At 47.5% G+C, this 15,743-nt stretch overlaps 1 protein-coding gene across 3 annotated transcripts; it reads left to right on the top strand.

Moving 5' to 3' along the window:
* On the top strand, positions 1–15,574 carry Nfyb (nuclear transcription factor Y subunit beta). 3 transcript variants are annotated; one of them, NM_031553.2, is made up of 8 exons: positions 4–136; positions 2,312–2,397; positions 7,429–7,522; positions 9,103–9,233; positions 11,641–11,838; positions 12,829–12,910; positions 13,547–13,626; positions 13,838–15,574. In NM_031553.2, exons 2-8 carry the CDS (start codon positions 2,392–2,394, stop codon positions 13,868–13,870), a joined length of 624 nt encoding a protein of 207 aa, NP_113741.1. In that variant the 5' UTR covers positions 4–136; positions 2,312–2,391; the 3' UTR covers positions 13,871–15,574. The 3 variants fall into 3 exon arrangements, with proteins under 3 accessions (XP_038934390.1, NP_113741.1, XP_038934389.1); XM_039078461.2 differs by lacking the exon at positions 4–136 and adding an exon at positions 186–671; XM_039078462.2 differs by lacking the exon at positions 9,103–9,233 and having other exon boundaries at positions 1–136.
* The last annotated feature ends 169 nt before the right edge of the window (positions 15,575–15,743 follow it).

The raw sequence follows: 15,743 nt of genomic DNA on the forward strand, positions 1-15,743 counted from the left end.
AAGCGGCCCGCGGCGGAGGGAGGGGAGGCCGAGTCCTGGAAGTGGAGCTCCGCGCTGGGACTGGTTCCTTCGCAGCCATTTTCTGTCCAACCAAACAGCCGATTGGAGACGGGAGCCAACCAGGGCTGCATTGGAGGTTTGTGTCTCGCTTCGGCCAATGATCGCTCCTAAACCGACTCCACTTTAGCTCGAATGAAATGTCCGTCTCCTCCCGGCGCCGTCCCCGCCGCCAACGCCGCAGCGGTCGGGGGCACTCGCAGTCCGCAGCCTTCGGGCGGGCCGGGCCTCCGGGCGAGGCCGCTGTGCTTCGGGCCGGGCCCGGCGCGGGGCGGCGGGTGCTTTGTGCGCGGGGCCGCGAGCCCGAGCCGGGCTGGGCCGGGCGGCTGCGGGGCTCTCGCGGCGGCAGCCCCGGGTCGGCTCCATTTTGTCCGGGTAGCCGGCGGGCGGGGAACGCGGCGCTCCGGAGCGGCCGCTTTGTCTCCCGCATCCCGGCGGCGGCAGGCGTTGGGCGCGGGCGGCGGGGGGATGCGCTCCGCGGGGCCGCCCGGGCACCTGCGAGCCGAGGCGGCGGGTCCCCGCGAGGAACGAGCGGCCTGGCGGGTCCCCGACCCGCTCCGCGCCTACAGCATGCAGCCATCTGGCGGCTGGCTCGCCCCGGACTTGCCCCGAAGGTGGGAAGGGGAGCCTTGGAGGTTGCACGGAGGTTTCAGTCACCCGTGCTGGGGTGGGGGTGGGGGGTGTGCGGGAGGGTCTGTGAGAACAAAGAATTTACCGAGCACCCGCAGATCGTCCTCTCATGCCTAAAGTGCTACGACAGGGCTGGTTGATTTAGGCAAGGTTAGGTAGCAGGCGACCTTTAAAAAAAATGGCATCCCGCTAATCCTCACAGACCCTAGTTTTGTGGATGGTGCCGAAAATCACCCGGGTGGCTTCAGCTCTCAGTAAGGAAACTAATCGGTAACAGAAAGTGATGGCTCAACTGGTCAGTAGTAGTGGCATTAATAAATAGGAGCCTTATGGGTGAAGTATTGAGAGTTTAACCAGAATTCCTTTAAAAGGCAAATTATTCCTCCTCTGCACTGCTCTTTGTGGCTTAATTTAAGGATTCTATCGACGCAAAGCTGTGGTTGTCGATGCCAAAGAAAGGAGGTTGGAGGAAGGGAATATTGCTTTTCTTGGATACAGATTTGCATTTCTTCAAACATCAAGCAGATGTATGCATTCCCTTGAGCGATTACAAAGATTTGGGTTGGTAAGGCTCTTGCCCTATACCCACTCTAAGCAAGATGCATAAACATACCAGCCTCTTGTGCTTGAGTGTTCAAACACACTTTCAAGCAACAGGAACAGTTTTGGATCCAGAATAGGGACATATACGGGAAGGCAATATAAATTACCTTTAAGATTATAATAGTGTCAGTCAGTCTTTGCTGTCTGGGCCCTTTTAAATGCCATTTTAAAATTTCAACAGCCCCCCCCCCCCCTTTTTTCCCTGCTATGTACTACACTTGATGCTTCAATGCGAATCAGAATTCCCTCTTTTAAAAGGAACAGGGAAAGGATGTTTGCTTTGCACCTCCCTCCTGTTTCTTACCTTTGGGGGAAAAAAGGGGAACCAGCAAGTAAGGTCCCAGTCCTGTCATTGCTTGTGATGTGCTCCGCTCTTCATGCCTTACAGGGAGACGAAGTGCAGTCTTGATGCAGTTTTAGTTCACAATGATGGCTCTTAAAGTGGAAATGTGTTTGTTTTGGTGTGCCCTCTTTGGCCTTGTGTGTTTTTTTCCAGCTCGACATAAGATAATTTCAATGCATTATTGTCTTGACATATTTCCATTTCAGTTTAAAAATGTGTAACATAATCTCTGAAACACTTAAGGAAGCCATCCTCAAAAATTCAAGTTTATCAGTAGGGTATTTCTGTCCTTGGTGTTAATATTTTATGAAATTTAGATGTGTGAGTTTTCAGTCTCTTGCATAATATATAACTTGGTCCCTTATTTGGGAGTATTGTGATGTATATTGATTATTGGAGCAAATTCAGGGTTATGTTAGAAAGCCATTTTTCCCCCCTTCCCTGTAGAGTTAACTTTTTACCCTCCATTGATTAAGCATAGCAGGTGAGATGACCTGAGTCCGTCCTCTTTAATTTTAAGGAAGCCTATAGTCTATACACTTTTACTTTTTTTTTTTTCCGGAGCTGGGGACCGAACCCAGGGCCTTTGCACTTGCAAGGCAAGCGCTCTACCACTGAGCTAAATCCCCAACCCCTACACTTTTACTATTAATAGATGTTTGTGTGTTTGTCTTTTAGGTTAAAATTGGACAAAGATCCACCACCTTTAGGACAGGTGTTCAAGAACCCTGCAGATAACACAATTCTGACAGTATTTCATGACAGTAAGTATGTTTTAGTTAATCATTTTGGTTAATGTGGTATGGAATTAAAGGATAGCCCATGTATTGGAGAGGGCTGTGTAGTCGTTCTGAAGTTTAGGCAGACTACCTGTGCTAGCCCTTTGCCTCTTGTCAGCTACTGGCACATGCTCTCTGGTTCCTGTGGGCCCTCAGTGCCAGAGAGACCGTCTGGTAGAGAACCTGCCTGCCTGTCTGGCCTGTCTGCTCTGCTGGCAAGAAGTGAATCTTCCTGCACAAGTGGCTAAGAAGGGGTGTGGTTGACCTGGGACTGTCAGGCGGGATCCTCCTGGCCTGGAAAGGACCTAGATGTGGTGGGGTATGGCTAGGAAAAGGGTGTCACCCAAAGCAAAAGCCTGGGCAACCCAGTGAGCCAGGCTTGGAGATGAAGACAGCCACTTTTTCCAGATGGGGATTTTATAGGAAAATGCAATGATGACTTCCCACCTGGCCTGGATGTGGCTCTGCTGTGGTATCTGTGACTCCAGGCAGGGTACAGTTCCTATGAGTCATGGTTGCTTCACTCTTAAAATGAGAGGTCTGCATTTATCTGGTGGTCCTCCAGGCCTATGCTAGTACTAAGAATTTTGTTAGGTTACAAGAAAAAGCTTAGAAGACGGGTTTTGGATTTGATGCAAGAGATCTTGTGGAAGCATTTTTGGTGAGTTGGTCTTGATAGGATGCTGAGCTGGGCCGGTAGGACAGAATAGGAGGGGCAGGTCCAGGTGGAGCCAGGAAAGCAGTGCTGGCCGAGTTTGCTCTATTAGAGTTGCAGGGCTAGGGGAGGTAGGTGTCTTAGGCACCGGTGTCCTAAGCACTGATGGATGCTTGAATGGCAGGGAAATGGTGAGTATAAATTTATGTTTAATGAGCTCACCAGATGGGGAGAAAGAAAAAGAAAACAACCTTGGATTAAAACTAACAATTAGGGGATAGAGTAAGACTGTTGCCTCGGAGGTCTGGGTTGAAGGGAAGTGGGACGGGCAGCGTCAGTACTGTAGTGGTCCATCAGGTTGGTAGGGCCGCTGGCGGCCTCCAGAGTGGCTTCACTGGCTTTTGGAGGTTAGAAGCATGCACTAGGGAGTTAGGTGGAAAGCTGTGTGAGAACCTTGCATTGCAGGAGAGGAGAGGCAGACGGGGTGGGGGAAGGGAAGGTTTTCACAGCCATGGGTAATGAGACAACACATGTGAGTGAGAATAAGGAAGTGGGCGGGGCAGGAAAATGGAGTCGAGATGAGGATTCCTGATACTGTTTCTTACTCCCAAAAGATAAAGAGCAGGTAGGAGGTAGGTTACATATGAGAGCAAAGGTCTTTGTACCTAGAAAGAAAAGTTCTTTGTGCCTTTGAAACCCTAAAAAGACAGCAGTGTGCTGGAGGTGAGGGGCATGAGGTGGGGTCAGAGGATAACTTGTGGAACTGGGTTCTCTCCTTTCCCCGTGGGTTCAAGGGATCAAACTCGGTTGTTAGGTTGGGGGCAAGCAAGTTTACCTGCTGAGCTCTTACTGGCCCATGGCTGTGTCTAAACTGCTGCAGGGGGCCATGAACATTTCATGAAGGCTTTAGAAGTGCTCAGAAATAAGCGTAGTAAAGAAGATGATGTTTACTCTGCCTGGCCATTTACTGTGTTCACAGGGACCAGTGTGGTTTAAATACTCTGCTTTTAAAGTCAGAATGCAATGCACTGTCGCACCGTATTTAAACAACAATCTCAGCCCAGCTAGACCGCATAGTCACTGAACCTGATGTAACGAGATGACCTCTGAACCCCAGTTCCCTAGGCCTGGGAAGTGCCTGGGGTGCACACAGTTGTAAACTCATGGTGATGTGCAGGGCTCCAGCCTTGGACATGTGCTGAGATCATCTTACCCCACTTCCTACCATGGCAGCAGTGCAGCACAGCCTCTGACTCCTGGCTATGCCTCGCTCCTCCGTCTGCTGTGATGACCGATGGCCTCCTCTTTTCCCTTAAGACTCCCCTCTGGTGGCTCCTGTGCATAAGACCGCTGCCCTCAGCACAGTTTCCTATTTCTTCTGTCTGAAACATCTTCTTGCCCTACACCCCCTCCCCTCTTTTTATCTCAGTTTAAATGGCACTTTCTTTGTTTATTTTTTCAAGATCTGTAGCCCTGGCTGTCCTAGAACTTGCTTTGTAGACCAGGCTGGCCTTGAACTCAGAGATCCGCCTGTCTCTGCCTCCGCCTCCTGAGTGCTGGGATTAAAGGCTGCACCACTGCTGGCTTAATGCCATCTCCTAATGGAGCTTTTTTGGGCCCCCTCAGACTAGTCTAGTGAAGCCCCTTTGAAATAAGGTACTAGCAGAACCTCGGTTTTTCTTAGTACTGGGCAGTGTTAGCAGTTGCTTGGCTGATTGTCGTTATTTATATAAACATTTAACAACTAATGCTGTGTGTGTGTGTGCGCGAGCGTGGGTGAGAAAGAGAGAGAGAGAGAATTCTAAATATGTACATATTGTAGATAGATACATAATGCTAAATATAACACCCTGGCGTATTCCCGTTATACCGTGCTCGGTATTTACAGATGTCTCCTGATTCATGCAACAGCCCTGTGAGCAAAAGTCCTCTGCTCATCCACCTTGTTCAAGTCCAGAAAGGTCTCTTGATCAAAGCAGCAGAGAGTTCCAACCGGGTGATTCCAGAGCCTGGCAGAGCACACAGACTGCTCTGCATCCTCACCTGTCCCTAGATTGTGTAACACTGTTTGCTCTGCAGGATGAGGGCAGAGCCTTATCTGCGTTACTGTTAGATGACCACACAAAGCATGGCCAATAAACACTGCCAGCCTGGTCTGTGAAATAGTCATTGACTGACTTACATCTACGCTCTCTCATACAATTTCACAGGAAAGCAAAGCCTCAGAGTAGAGAACAAGCTTCCCTGTTCCTCACATGGAACAGAGTCACTAGCTCAGTGTCAGACCCAGAGGTCAGGCTGTTATCTGAAGGAACGTCGCTGCTGCTGCTGCCGCCGCTGACTTCAGACAAGGGAATGCTAAATGTTTGGAAATCTCAGAATACGATCAATCGGGAATCCCAGCAGGGAAGGGAATATTGGAATTAAAGTCTGGGTGGGATTTAATGGCAGAAAGAGTTAAGGAACAGAAGGTGTGGGGTTGACAGAACCAAAGACACGCACAGTCAAGCAGAAGACACGGCTTCAGAAGAGGAAGAGGCAAGCCAGGGCCTGCAGTAACTGCTGAGTTTTCGCAGCTGTCAGAGTTAGCGGCAGGGTGTCAGGAGTGCGTTGTGCTTTAGTATCTGTGGTTGCATTTATGCATCCGCTCATCTCTAGATCCACCTAGCTCCTTAGCAGACTCCCTGCGCAGGGAACTGTAAGACTGGCGTCCTGTGAGCATCCACTTAGCCAAGAATGTCTGCTGTCAGACCTCACCAGTCAAGACTTGTTTCCAGTTTTGGGTTCTGAGACAAAGCTTTTGGTTGTTTCCTGTAAAACGATGGCCCTCTCTACCAGAGCATCTCCTGGTGGCCAGCAGGCCCTTTGTTGTGTCCCGGAGGGCATTTGTGTAGCATTCTCTGTTGGGAGATGGTTGACTTTCCTGTGCACTGGAGCTCGGTGGGAGGGAGGGCAGTTCTGTTCTATGTACAAAGAAACGAGTGGGCAGGTCAGAGAGTAGGACCCTGCATCTCCATAGACTGCTAGAGGCTCCTTAAGACAGCTATGAATTATGAAATGTGTCTGTCTACAACCGAATTAGATATCAAAGCTAACAGATGCATAGAAGACATGCCATCTTGGAAACTTGGAAACTAGCCTAGTGTGTGAGGATTGGAGCAAACCCACAGAGATGGAAACTGTACTCTTATCAGGAACGGAGCTTGCAGTGTGTGCAATCCCTAGGCCTTAGTTCAGTTTGCCACTTCTGTCCAGCTGCTGAACTGTCATGGAGACGGTGTGCACAGGCTGTCCTTCTTTGTCTACTGTTTGCAAAGCAGAAACCCTTTGGGTCTGCTCACGGGACATGAAATGAGATCTGCTCAGGGCCAGTGGTTTCCTTCCCCTCCCAGACGGTTCATTTTAAATTCCTATTGCTCAGAGCCCTAAAGAGACTGAAAACAAAAAAGCTAGTTGGGGCTGAGGACATAACGCAGTGATTCAGTACTTGCCACACGAGGATCTGAGTTCAGTCTCCAAAACCCGTATGAAAAGGCTAGCAGTGATGCTGTGCACAGCCTGGGGTTAGGGTTGGAGTTGGGGTTGGGGTTGGAGTCAGGCCAGACAGCCAAGCCTAATTGGCTGGTTCCAGGTCAGTGAGAGACTGTCTCATAAAACAAGGTGTCTGCCCCTGAGGAGCGACAACTGAAGCTGACCTCAGACCTCCACAGGTATAAATACAGGTCGCTGAAAGGCTCGTTCTCGTCTGTGGTTGTGCTCGCTCTATCTCTAGTCAGGCCTCTTGGATATTTCCTTTTCTTTAAAGAATTAAGAATGGTGAGGAGCCAGGGGAAGAGAAAATACTTGTACTAGACCCAGGCAATGGCTCACTCAGAACCTGACGGAAAGCTTGGTGTGGTGGCCATTGCATGGAATCCCCCTTAGAAAGTCAGGGCAGGGAGCTGCAGGTTCAGTCAGACCCCGCTGGGGAACAAAGGGGGTGCACAGCAAGAGCAAAAGCACTGTAAGTCTTTAAGCCTCATGGCCCCACAGGACAGCTGAGGAGGCGGCTGGCCGGCTTCCTGAGGAAGCTCTGCTCACTTTGACTTGCATTATAAGGAAAAAGTGTCTGGCGAGTTAAGGCCGACTGTGCCGTCCTTAAGGGTTATGTAATTGAAAGGCAAGAGACATACTGTGGATTTATTTTGTTTGTTCCTCTTGACTTTATACTTACTGTACCTGGAAGACGAACAGGAATGTCGAATAGTTAGCAGATTATTGGAACAGCAGTGAGGTCAACTGAAGACTACCATTGGTCCAGCCAGTGACAGTAAGTACTCGGTCTTGTTTTCCGAAGCGCACTAAAGACTTTGTCTCTTTAGATGGATGGCGACAGCTCTACAACAGATGCTTCTCAACTAGGGATTTCTGCAGACTACATCGGAGGAAGTCATTATGTGATCCAGCCCCACGATGGTAAGGTCACTGCTTAGAGCCAGACTACACAGGTCACCAGTGTCTTCCCAGCAGAGTGAGCGACCGCATGCCTTGGTTCACTGGAATCTAAGGGAGCCTGCTCTAGTGGTGCAGACCTATAGTCCCAGCTGTTGGTCAGGCTAAGGCTCCTGCCTTACGTGGCTGCGTGGTCAGGCCTGGCTCCACCAAGTCTGAGACCCTGTATCACAGAAGCCAATGCCAGCTGTGTTGGTGCACGGCTATAACCCAGAGCTCAGGAGGCAGACCTCTGTGAGCATGGTGCCTGCCTGGTCTCCACAGCCAGTTTCAGACTAGGCAGGGCTTCAGAGAGAAACCCTGTCTCAAAAGAAAAAGCAGTGGGGAAGAGAGAGGAAGGGAGAAGAGAGAAAGGAGAGACAGATGTACCAGTTGGAGGACATAACACAGTGATGTAGGCTGAGAACGAGGCCCTTGGTCCAATCCAGATATTCTGAAAGCAAACACGTTAGAGGCGACCCTTACTGTCTTTATTAGATAGAGTCTTCAGAAGAGTGCTTTAAAAGTGTGCCTTAAAAAGTTCAAAACTTAACCACTGACTCCTGTAAACAGTAAATAAGAGGAATCTTATGTTAATCTGCCAGAAATAATTTGCTGTTGTGCCATTTGTAAATTTAAACATTAATATGTATTTTTAGGAGCTGTGAAAGTATTTGTGTTCCTAGATACTATATTATCATTATCCAATTGGGTTAGTAATCAGGTCCGTAGAATTTAATATAGACTTTATATGAACAAGTTTATATAAATGCTAAGAGTTTTATACTTTATAAATTTTCCATATACAGGCTTATATAAACTTGGCTTTGGGTACACATAAACCTTAGTCCAGCTATGTACGGATTGTAGGTTACTGACAGTTTTATAGCTGAGTAGGCACTGGATGAGCCCAGCCCTGCCACTGCTGGGGACTGATGCTGCCTCAGGCTGAGCAGGCAAGCACTGCCACTGAGCCACCTCCCCCGTCTGCTCTCCAGAACCAAGTCACCGGCACACAAAGCTGGTTATGGGGAAAGAAACAAGAAGTGAAAGGAACTATCAAACTCTTGAGAGAACCAGCAGAGTTCCAGCCAGGGTGTTGTGTGAAATGGGACACGTTGGAAGGTTCTACAGGGGTGTGAGTGGAGCTTTTGGAAGAACGGGTGGTGGGTTTGACATGACAGTGACAACAAAGACTGCTAGGCATGAGGTGAATGGGTCAGTTGTAGCCCTGAGAAAAGTGCAATAACAGTTATGCACTGGGAGCACTGGGTGATGAGCCTTCGCAGATAGTCCTTTCAGGGTTGAAGTAAAATTATGAAAAGCTTTAAACTATTATTTTTACTTATGCGTGTGTTCCTGGGTGAGCATATGTGCACTGTGTGTGTGCAGTTGCCTGTGGAGGCAGAGGGCGTCAGATCTTGGAACTGGAATTACAGGCAGTTGTGAGCTGCCTGATGTGGGTGCTGGGAACCGAACCCAGGTCCTCTGCAAGAGCAGTCAGTGCTCTTAACCATTGAGCCATCTCCAGCCCCTAAACCTAATTCTTAAAAAACTTTCTTTAGATACTGAGGACAGCATGAATGATCATGAAGATACAAATGGTTCAAAAGAAAGTTTCAGAGAACAAGATATTTATCTTCCCATTGCAAATGTGGCTAGGATAATGAAAAATGCCATACCTCAAACAGGAAAGGTAACGTAGAGGAGACTTTATCTGGCTTTTCTTTTGCAGGGGGGAGGGGGAGTGGAAACTGTAAGACACATGTATTCATAGTTCAATCAGTAGCCAGCTATTGATTTCAGTCCCAGCCTCTCAGCACAGCAAATACTTATTTCTGACTACTTGGCTACAGCACATCGTCCTGTCTTGAGTCCTCTCACCCCACCCCCCATACCTCATAATGGCTCGACTGTCAGTCATGTTGGCTGGCACTGAAAACTTCTCTTTTCACTTTTACACAAATAGGTATATACCTGACATGCACTTTAACTGACACACTGTCGCTTGTCTTAGAATGCCTTCCACAAAACATTCCTCAGCCAGGTGTGGTGGCACTTGCTTTTAATTGCCAGCATTTAAGATGCTGAGGCAGAAGGATTGCCACCAGTTTGAGGGCTATGTAAGTTCCACACCAGCCTTGGGTATACAGTGAGACCTTGTGTCATAAAGCAGACAGACCTCAGCACTGATCTTAACCATTTGGTGGGAGGTAGATCCTGTGCTTTCTGTGTTGCCTCACTTACATATTCAGTCATTATATAACTTTTCCATCACTTTTATAAATGTTCTTTCGAAAGTGAAGCATACAGTAAAAATACTGTGACATGTTGTTACTCACACTGTAAGTTCTAATCTGAGAAATTACCTCCTTACCTTTTAGGGCAGAGGAATTATTCCCGACTTGTTCATACCTGCCCTGTCTTTTTACCCAAACCCCAGCTATCTGTGGCCGCCAAGCAGCTGAAATGTGGCTGGTCTAAAGAGACATGCTGTAACTAAACCCACCTGTGTAGAAGCCTAGCTCTCGGAGGGCAGGGAGCCCCTCATGTGAAGCTGACCGCATGTTTCAGCTGTAACAACTCTACGTATCGGCTAGAAAGATACTAACTGAAGTGGCTTCCAGGAAACAGAGCTATGCATTTGGCTCTCATTGTTTTAGATCAGTGCATTGTGTGACTCAGTCACTCTCCACGTGTAAGATGCCTGTGTGCACCCCATGCCCACAGAACATGGGGAACAGCTGAGGGACTAGAGTATTTAGTTCTTGCCTTCTATCATTTGGGCCCTGGGATCAAACTAGGAGGTCAGGTTTGGAAGCAAGCCCCTTCACGCACTGAACCATCTTGCCAGGGCCCAGTGACTAATTTTTCAGGAAGGCATTTGAGTGTCACCGCTGTTGTAAGTGGCTCTACAATTGTTTGATTGGTCTATTTGGTTTTCATTATTAGATCCCAGAACTTTATGTCTCTGTACGCATTCATTGAGACAGGCTCTTCTTGTGTGGCTCTGGCTGGCCTGGAACATGCTATGTAGCCTAGGCTAGCCTCTGCCTGCTTCTGCCTCCAAGGACTTACAGGCACTTCATTCCACTCCGAGCAGACACAGGCCTGGATGACAAGATTGATCCCTAATGCTCTGTGCTGTTTTAGGCAACACTCATAACCCTCATAGGACATGTTCTAGCCTCAAGAGTTTTTTAACAAGATTTTACTCCTTAACTGTTTGGGTTTTTTTGTTTGCTGTTTTTTTTTTTTACATTAAGAAATCATTTTCTATATGAGTGTTTTGCCTGCATTTCTTTTTTTTTTTTTTTTTTTGGTTCTTTTTTTCGGAGCTGAGGACCGAACCCAGGGCCTTGCGCTTCCTAGGTAAGCGCTCTACCACTGAGCTAAATCCCCAACCCCTCTGCCTGCATTTCTATCTGTGCAGCACATGCATGCCTGGTGCCAGAGGAACCCCTGAACCTGGAGTTACAGATGGTTGTTGGCCATCATGTGGATACTGGGAATTGAACCTGTGTCCTCCTAACTAGCAAGGCAACTCCAGTCCATTTCTGTTTGTTTATTTTAGGGAGGGGACCTGTTTATGTCCTTACTGTGTTACGGCCTTATTATAGAAGTGCTTAGCTAGAGGACTAAGTGCTTCCTGAGCCTATTATGTTCTCAGTGCAGGCACCGGGGTTGCCCTTCCTGGGCATCTGTCTGGGATGGTAGAGCTGCTCAGTGTGGTACCTCTTACCGCCCACTTGTGGTTGCTGTGAGCAGTTGGAGAGGTTCCCCTCACTTTTATGTCCATGCATGTCCTGTCGTTCTGACTGAGTCGGCTGTTGCCAGCATGTATTAATATCTGAGGGCCTAACACTTAGCCATCACCAGCTCTGGGAGAGTGCTCACCCAGCTTACACAAAGCCCTGGACTTTAAGACTACACTGAGAGGTGGAGGCAGGAAGATCAGGTCATCCTTGGCTACATAGCAAGAGCCCAGCCTGGGCTAGCTGAGACCGAGCCAGTATAATGGGGTGTGCTCTGTATGGCGCTTTGGTTTTTTTGCAGCTGTTAAGAAAGTAATACTTGTATTTCCTACAAATTTACTTATTCAGATTGCAAAGGATGCCAAAGAATGCGTTCAGGAGTGTGTGAGTGAGTTTATAAGCTTCATAACATCTGAAGCAAGTGAGCGCTGTCACCAGGAGAAGCGGAAGACCATCAACGGGGAGGACATTCTGTTCGCCATGTCCACTCTCGGCTTCGACAGCTACGTGGAGCCTCTGAAACTGTACCTCCAGAAGTTCAGAGAGGTAGGAGACACGCTCTTTACACTGTAGCAGATGACATAGCCAGGAGGATTTAATGTGTTAAATTATAGCACTTAAATACCAAGCCTTTATTGTTTCCTTAGTTTATTACAAACTTCAGGGAGGTGGTGATTAAAGAGATTCTGAGTTTGGGGCCTGAACTCCTTGACCACGGGCAGCTTTAAATGGTTACTTTGGTGTCTCCTATGGAGAAGAGGCTTACGGCACTCGGCACTGAGTGTGGATTATTGGAAAGTTTGCGGAAGTTATGGTCCGTGCTGCCGTGTTTGCTTAGAAATGGCGTCAGTGTGAACCTTCTCAGACCAGAGTACGTGACTCTACCCTTTGTGTGTATGCATGCACGTGTATACACATTATACACAGCTCTTGCCTTATTTTTTTTTTTTTTTTTTTTTTGGTTCTTTTTTTCGGAGCTGGGGACCGAACCCAGGGCCTTGCGCTTCCTAGGTAAGCGCTCTACCACTGAGCTAAATCCCCAGCCCCTCTTGCCTTATTTTTTAACACAGGGTCTCTCGCTGAGCCAAAAGCTTACCAGTTGGCTAGGCTGGCTGGCCATTGAGCCCCAGAGACCCTTTGTCTGCCTCCCCAGCACTGCCTCCAGGCGTGTAGACCACACCCAGCTAAGTGGATCGGTAGGACTAAGTAGAATCCTGTAATGGGTATCTATAATCCATAGTACTCTCCCCAATGCTTTCCACAGTACATACCATAGAGCAGAGAGCAGGCGGCCTTTCCAGGGCTCCGCGCCACACTGACTTTGATTTGGGGATTGTGCACACTAAGCTTGGAGCCTTCCACTGTCTCCCACCTGGCCGGTGACTCTGTGCTGGGTGGGGGTGGGGGCATCCCAAAAAGTATTCATAAAATACTATAAAGGCTTCTGAGAGAAGCTTCCGATTTTGGACGTTGCATGAACATTCTCATTTAGAAATAGTCTGGTGTGAACGCTTGTTTTGCTTCTTTATTCTGTAGGCCATGAAGGGAGAGAAGGGCATTGGTGGGGCCGTGTCTGCTACAGATGGACTCAGCGAGGAGCTCACGGAAGAGGCATTCAGTAAGCTCGGCACTGCCGCTGGGGAGCCCTCACCGTGGGCAGTGTGCTGAGCCGTGTGTCTGTTTCTATGACCATAAAAGTTTATGTCCTTGTTTGAAGTCAGTGAGTGATAGACACACGGGGATTTTAACATGGAGGACACTGACCTTTCATTAATAGGCATGAGTCATTTCCATAGCCTCCAGTTTCCGGTAAGGATCCCTGGGACAGGACACTGAGAACTGGAGTTTGTAACGTAACATTGTAGGCTTTTGTGTTAGCATACAAGACTCAAGCAGCCCAGTCCTGCAGTGCTCCAGCCACACCCTGTGGTGAGGCCAGGTCTGCCCAGGACTCAGACTCTGGAGGTCTGAGGCAGTGACTAGGCTGGTACAGTAGGACACAGTGTGGCTTGTATTCCTCGGGGACTTCTTGAAAATGTGAAGTTTGGGGTTAGGGATTTAGCTCAGCGGTAAGGCCCTGGGTTCGGTCCCCAGCTCCGAAAAAAAGAAAAAGGAAAAAAAAAGTGTGAAGTTTATGATTTTATATGGGATTATATTCTGCATGTGTGGGAGAAGTGTAATAGGACATTATCGGCATTGAACTGAGGTTGAGGTCAAGATTATCTCCCTAACCTTTTCCTCCCCTTCCTCATAGCTAACCAGTTACCGGCTGGGTTAATAACTGCAGATGGCCAACAACAAAACGTTATGGTTTACACGACGTCCTATCAACAGGTATGGTGGGTGCTGGCTCTGCATTTCAAACAGTCGTTTGCTCAAAGTGTGTCCGACTACCAGACTTCCTAAGGACAGGCCTTTCACGAGCGTTCAGGCGTCTGCATAGAGAACTGGAGCAGCCTAGGCGGGTGGTGGGGCCGGCCGGGGCGGGAGCAGCTCCTGCTGTGGCCTGTTTGGTGTCTGAAATAATCACATTTTCCAATCTTAGATTTCTGGTGTCCAGCAGATTCAGTTTTCATGATATGAAGGAAGGATGGAGCCGGGCTGTGTGGAGAGCGCGAGCGAGAGTCTGACGGAGTCTGGAGCAGAGGCATTGGGAGGAAGTGAGAGTGAGGCCGCCTCCTTGTATAATAAGTAGCTGTAACGTAGCTTCCTGATGCCTGACTAATTGAGGTGTTAATTCTGACTTGAGAATCTTTTTCATGAATGATTTTAAAAGAAAAAAATTGGATTTTAAAGGTATTAAAAATATTTTTGTTTTGTACGAGAGTGTGTTGCTCTGTGACGCCTGTATGCATTGTATATTGCGATTTATTACTGTCAGAGATTTGTAGACAGTTTCTTATTTTCATATTGAATCATGTTATTTTGTAATTCAAGTAAGCAGCTGGGTTAATTCATAATGTTTATTACCCTTTTAATAAAATATAAGGGTAGAGTTCATTTTGAATGAAAGTTGCCTTTATTACGAATTTGCGTTTGTCTTAGCTATACACTATCCTGCATGGTAACTTAGCCGAATGTTTAGCATTTATTTATTGAAAACATTTTTTTTTTTTTTTTGGTAAACAGTCATAGCTTAAGCAACGTCATTTTTTTAACTGAATAATTAAGTTGGATGCAGAAGCAAGTGTTGCCTGGCCTGTCAGACCTGGTGCCTGTTGCTGTCTGTGCTGTTGAGGCAGCTTCCGTTACTGCCATGCCTGTGAGAATTCCTTTCCCTTCCATACGGTCCTGCCACCTCTGAAATGGCCCCTTTCTTCTTCAAGTATCACAGTCCCCTTCCTGAAGAGGGAGTTTTCAGTCCACTGATAGTCATTTCCCTTCATGGAAAGGTCAGGTCCCTGTCGGGCTGTGGGAGCCGAGCAGTGGGCGTGGTTCTGTGCAGATGCTGCAGGTGAGAGCAAGTGAGCGGAGGAGCGGTGAGGCAGGGGAGCAGCCAGCACTTGGAATCAGGAGACACGGAGCCTTTTGGTGTGCTGTCACACCATCTGCAGTAAGCTAGCATTAGTTGATGTAGCGTGGTTTCTTTTTTAAAGTGAAGATTTCTATTTTCTCATCTAGTCTTTTTAGTAATACTTCCTTTGAATTTTTGTGTATGTAGTGTGGTAGTTTTAGCCCTATCAAAAATGGCTTATTGTATAGTTTGTCCAGAGGAAATTTTGGGGCTCCAGTGGACAAAAGCAAGCAGTTCCCTAGGTCCAGGCTGATCAGTAATGGCCACTTGCCAAGAGTCTTGTGGAACACAGCTAGCTACTCTGAGATTAAATAATTCCCCCTTCTCCTTCCTCCTTTCCTTTTCAGTAGTCACCTTCTGTGTAGGAGATGCACATAGGGAAGAACGGGAGGTGACGGTCAAGCAGAACCAGCAGTCGTCCTACTGTGCTGAAGTAACAATGTTAATATTTTGATAACTCATTTGTCCTTTTACTTTGCTAAATATGTATATTTTTATAAAGATGGGCTCGTGTTGTGCACACTGTTTTGTAACTCGTTTTTCACTTAATACATTGTGAACATCTTTCCCAGGTCATGCATGATCTTCTGCATCATTTTTACTGGGTTTTTATTCTGTTATATGACTGAATCATGATTAATTTATTTAATTGCCTATTGCACAGTTTGACCTTTTTCCATCTCTTCATAGTTATAAACATAGTTATATAAGTTCACTGAATCTTGTGTACATCGTAACTTTTCTTGAAATAAATTCTTAGAAGTAGAACTGTTTGGGTTGCCAGATACATGGCAGTAAGGTTTTGCTCCTTGCGTGTGGGTTCACTTTGAAATGTGTCCTACCCAGGTGTTGTCGATACCTCACTGATAAACAGTGTGAGTGAGGCCTTGGGCACCAGATACTTTCTACAGCTACCTAAAGACTGAGTTAAGAGTCA

This window comes from Rattus norvegicus, chromosome 7 (genome assembly GCF_036323735.1).
Source record: "Rattus norvegicus strain BN/NHsdMcwi chromosome 7, GRCr8, whole genome shotgun sequence".
Classification (NCBI taxonomy): Eukaryota; Metazoa; Chordata; class Mammalia; order Rodentia; family Muridae; genus Rattus; species Rattus norvegicus.

Excerpts from the sequence above, each read along its gene's own strand:
- Nfyb (NM_031553.2), top strand. Across the intron at positions 7,523-9,102 it reads TGTGATCCAGCCCCACGATG|ATACTGAGGACAGCATGAAT; the intron begins GTAAGGTCACTG and ends AACTTTCTTTAG. Across the intron at positions 11,839-12,828 it reads ACCTCCAGAAGTTCAGAGAG|GCCATGAAGGGAGAGAAGGG; the intron begins GTAGGAGACACG and ends TTTATTCTGTAG.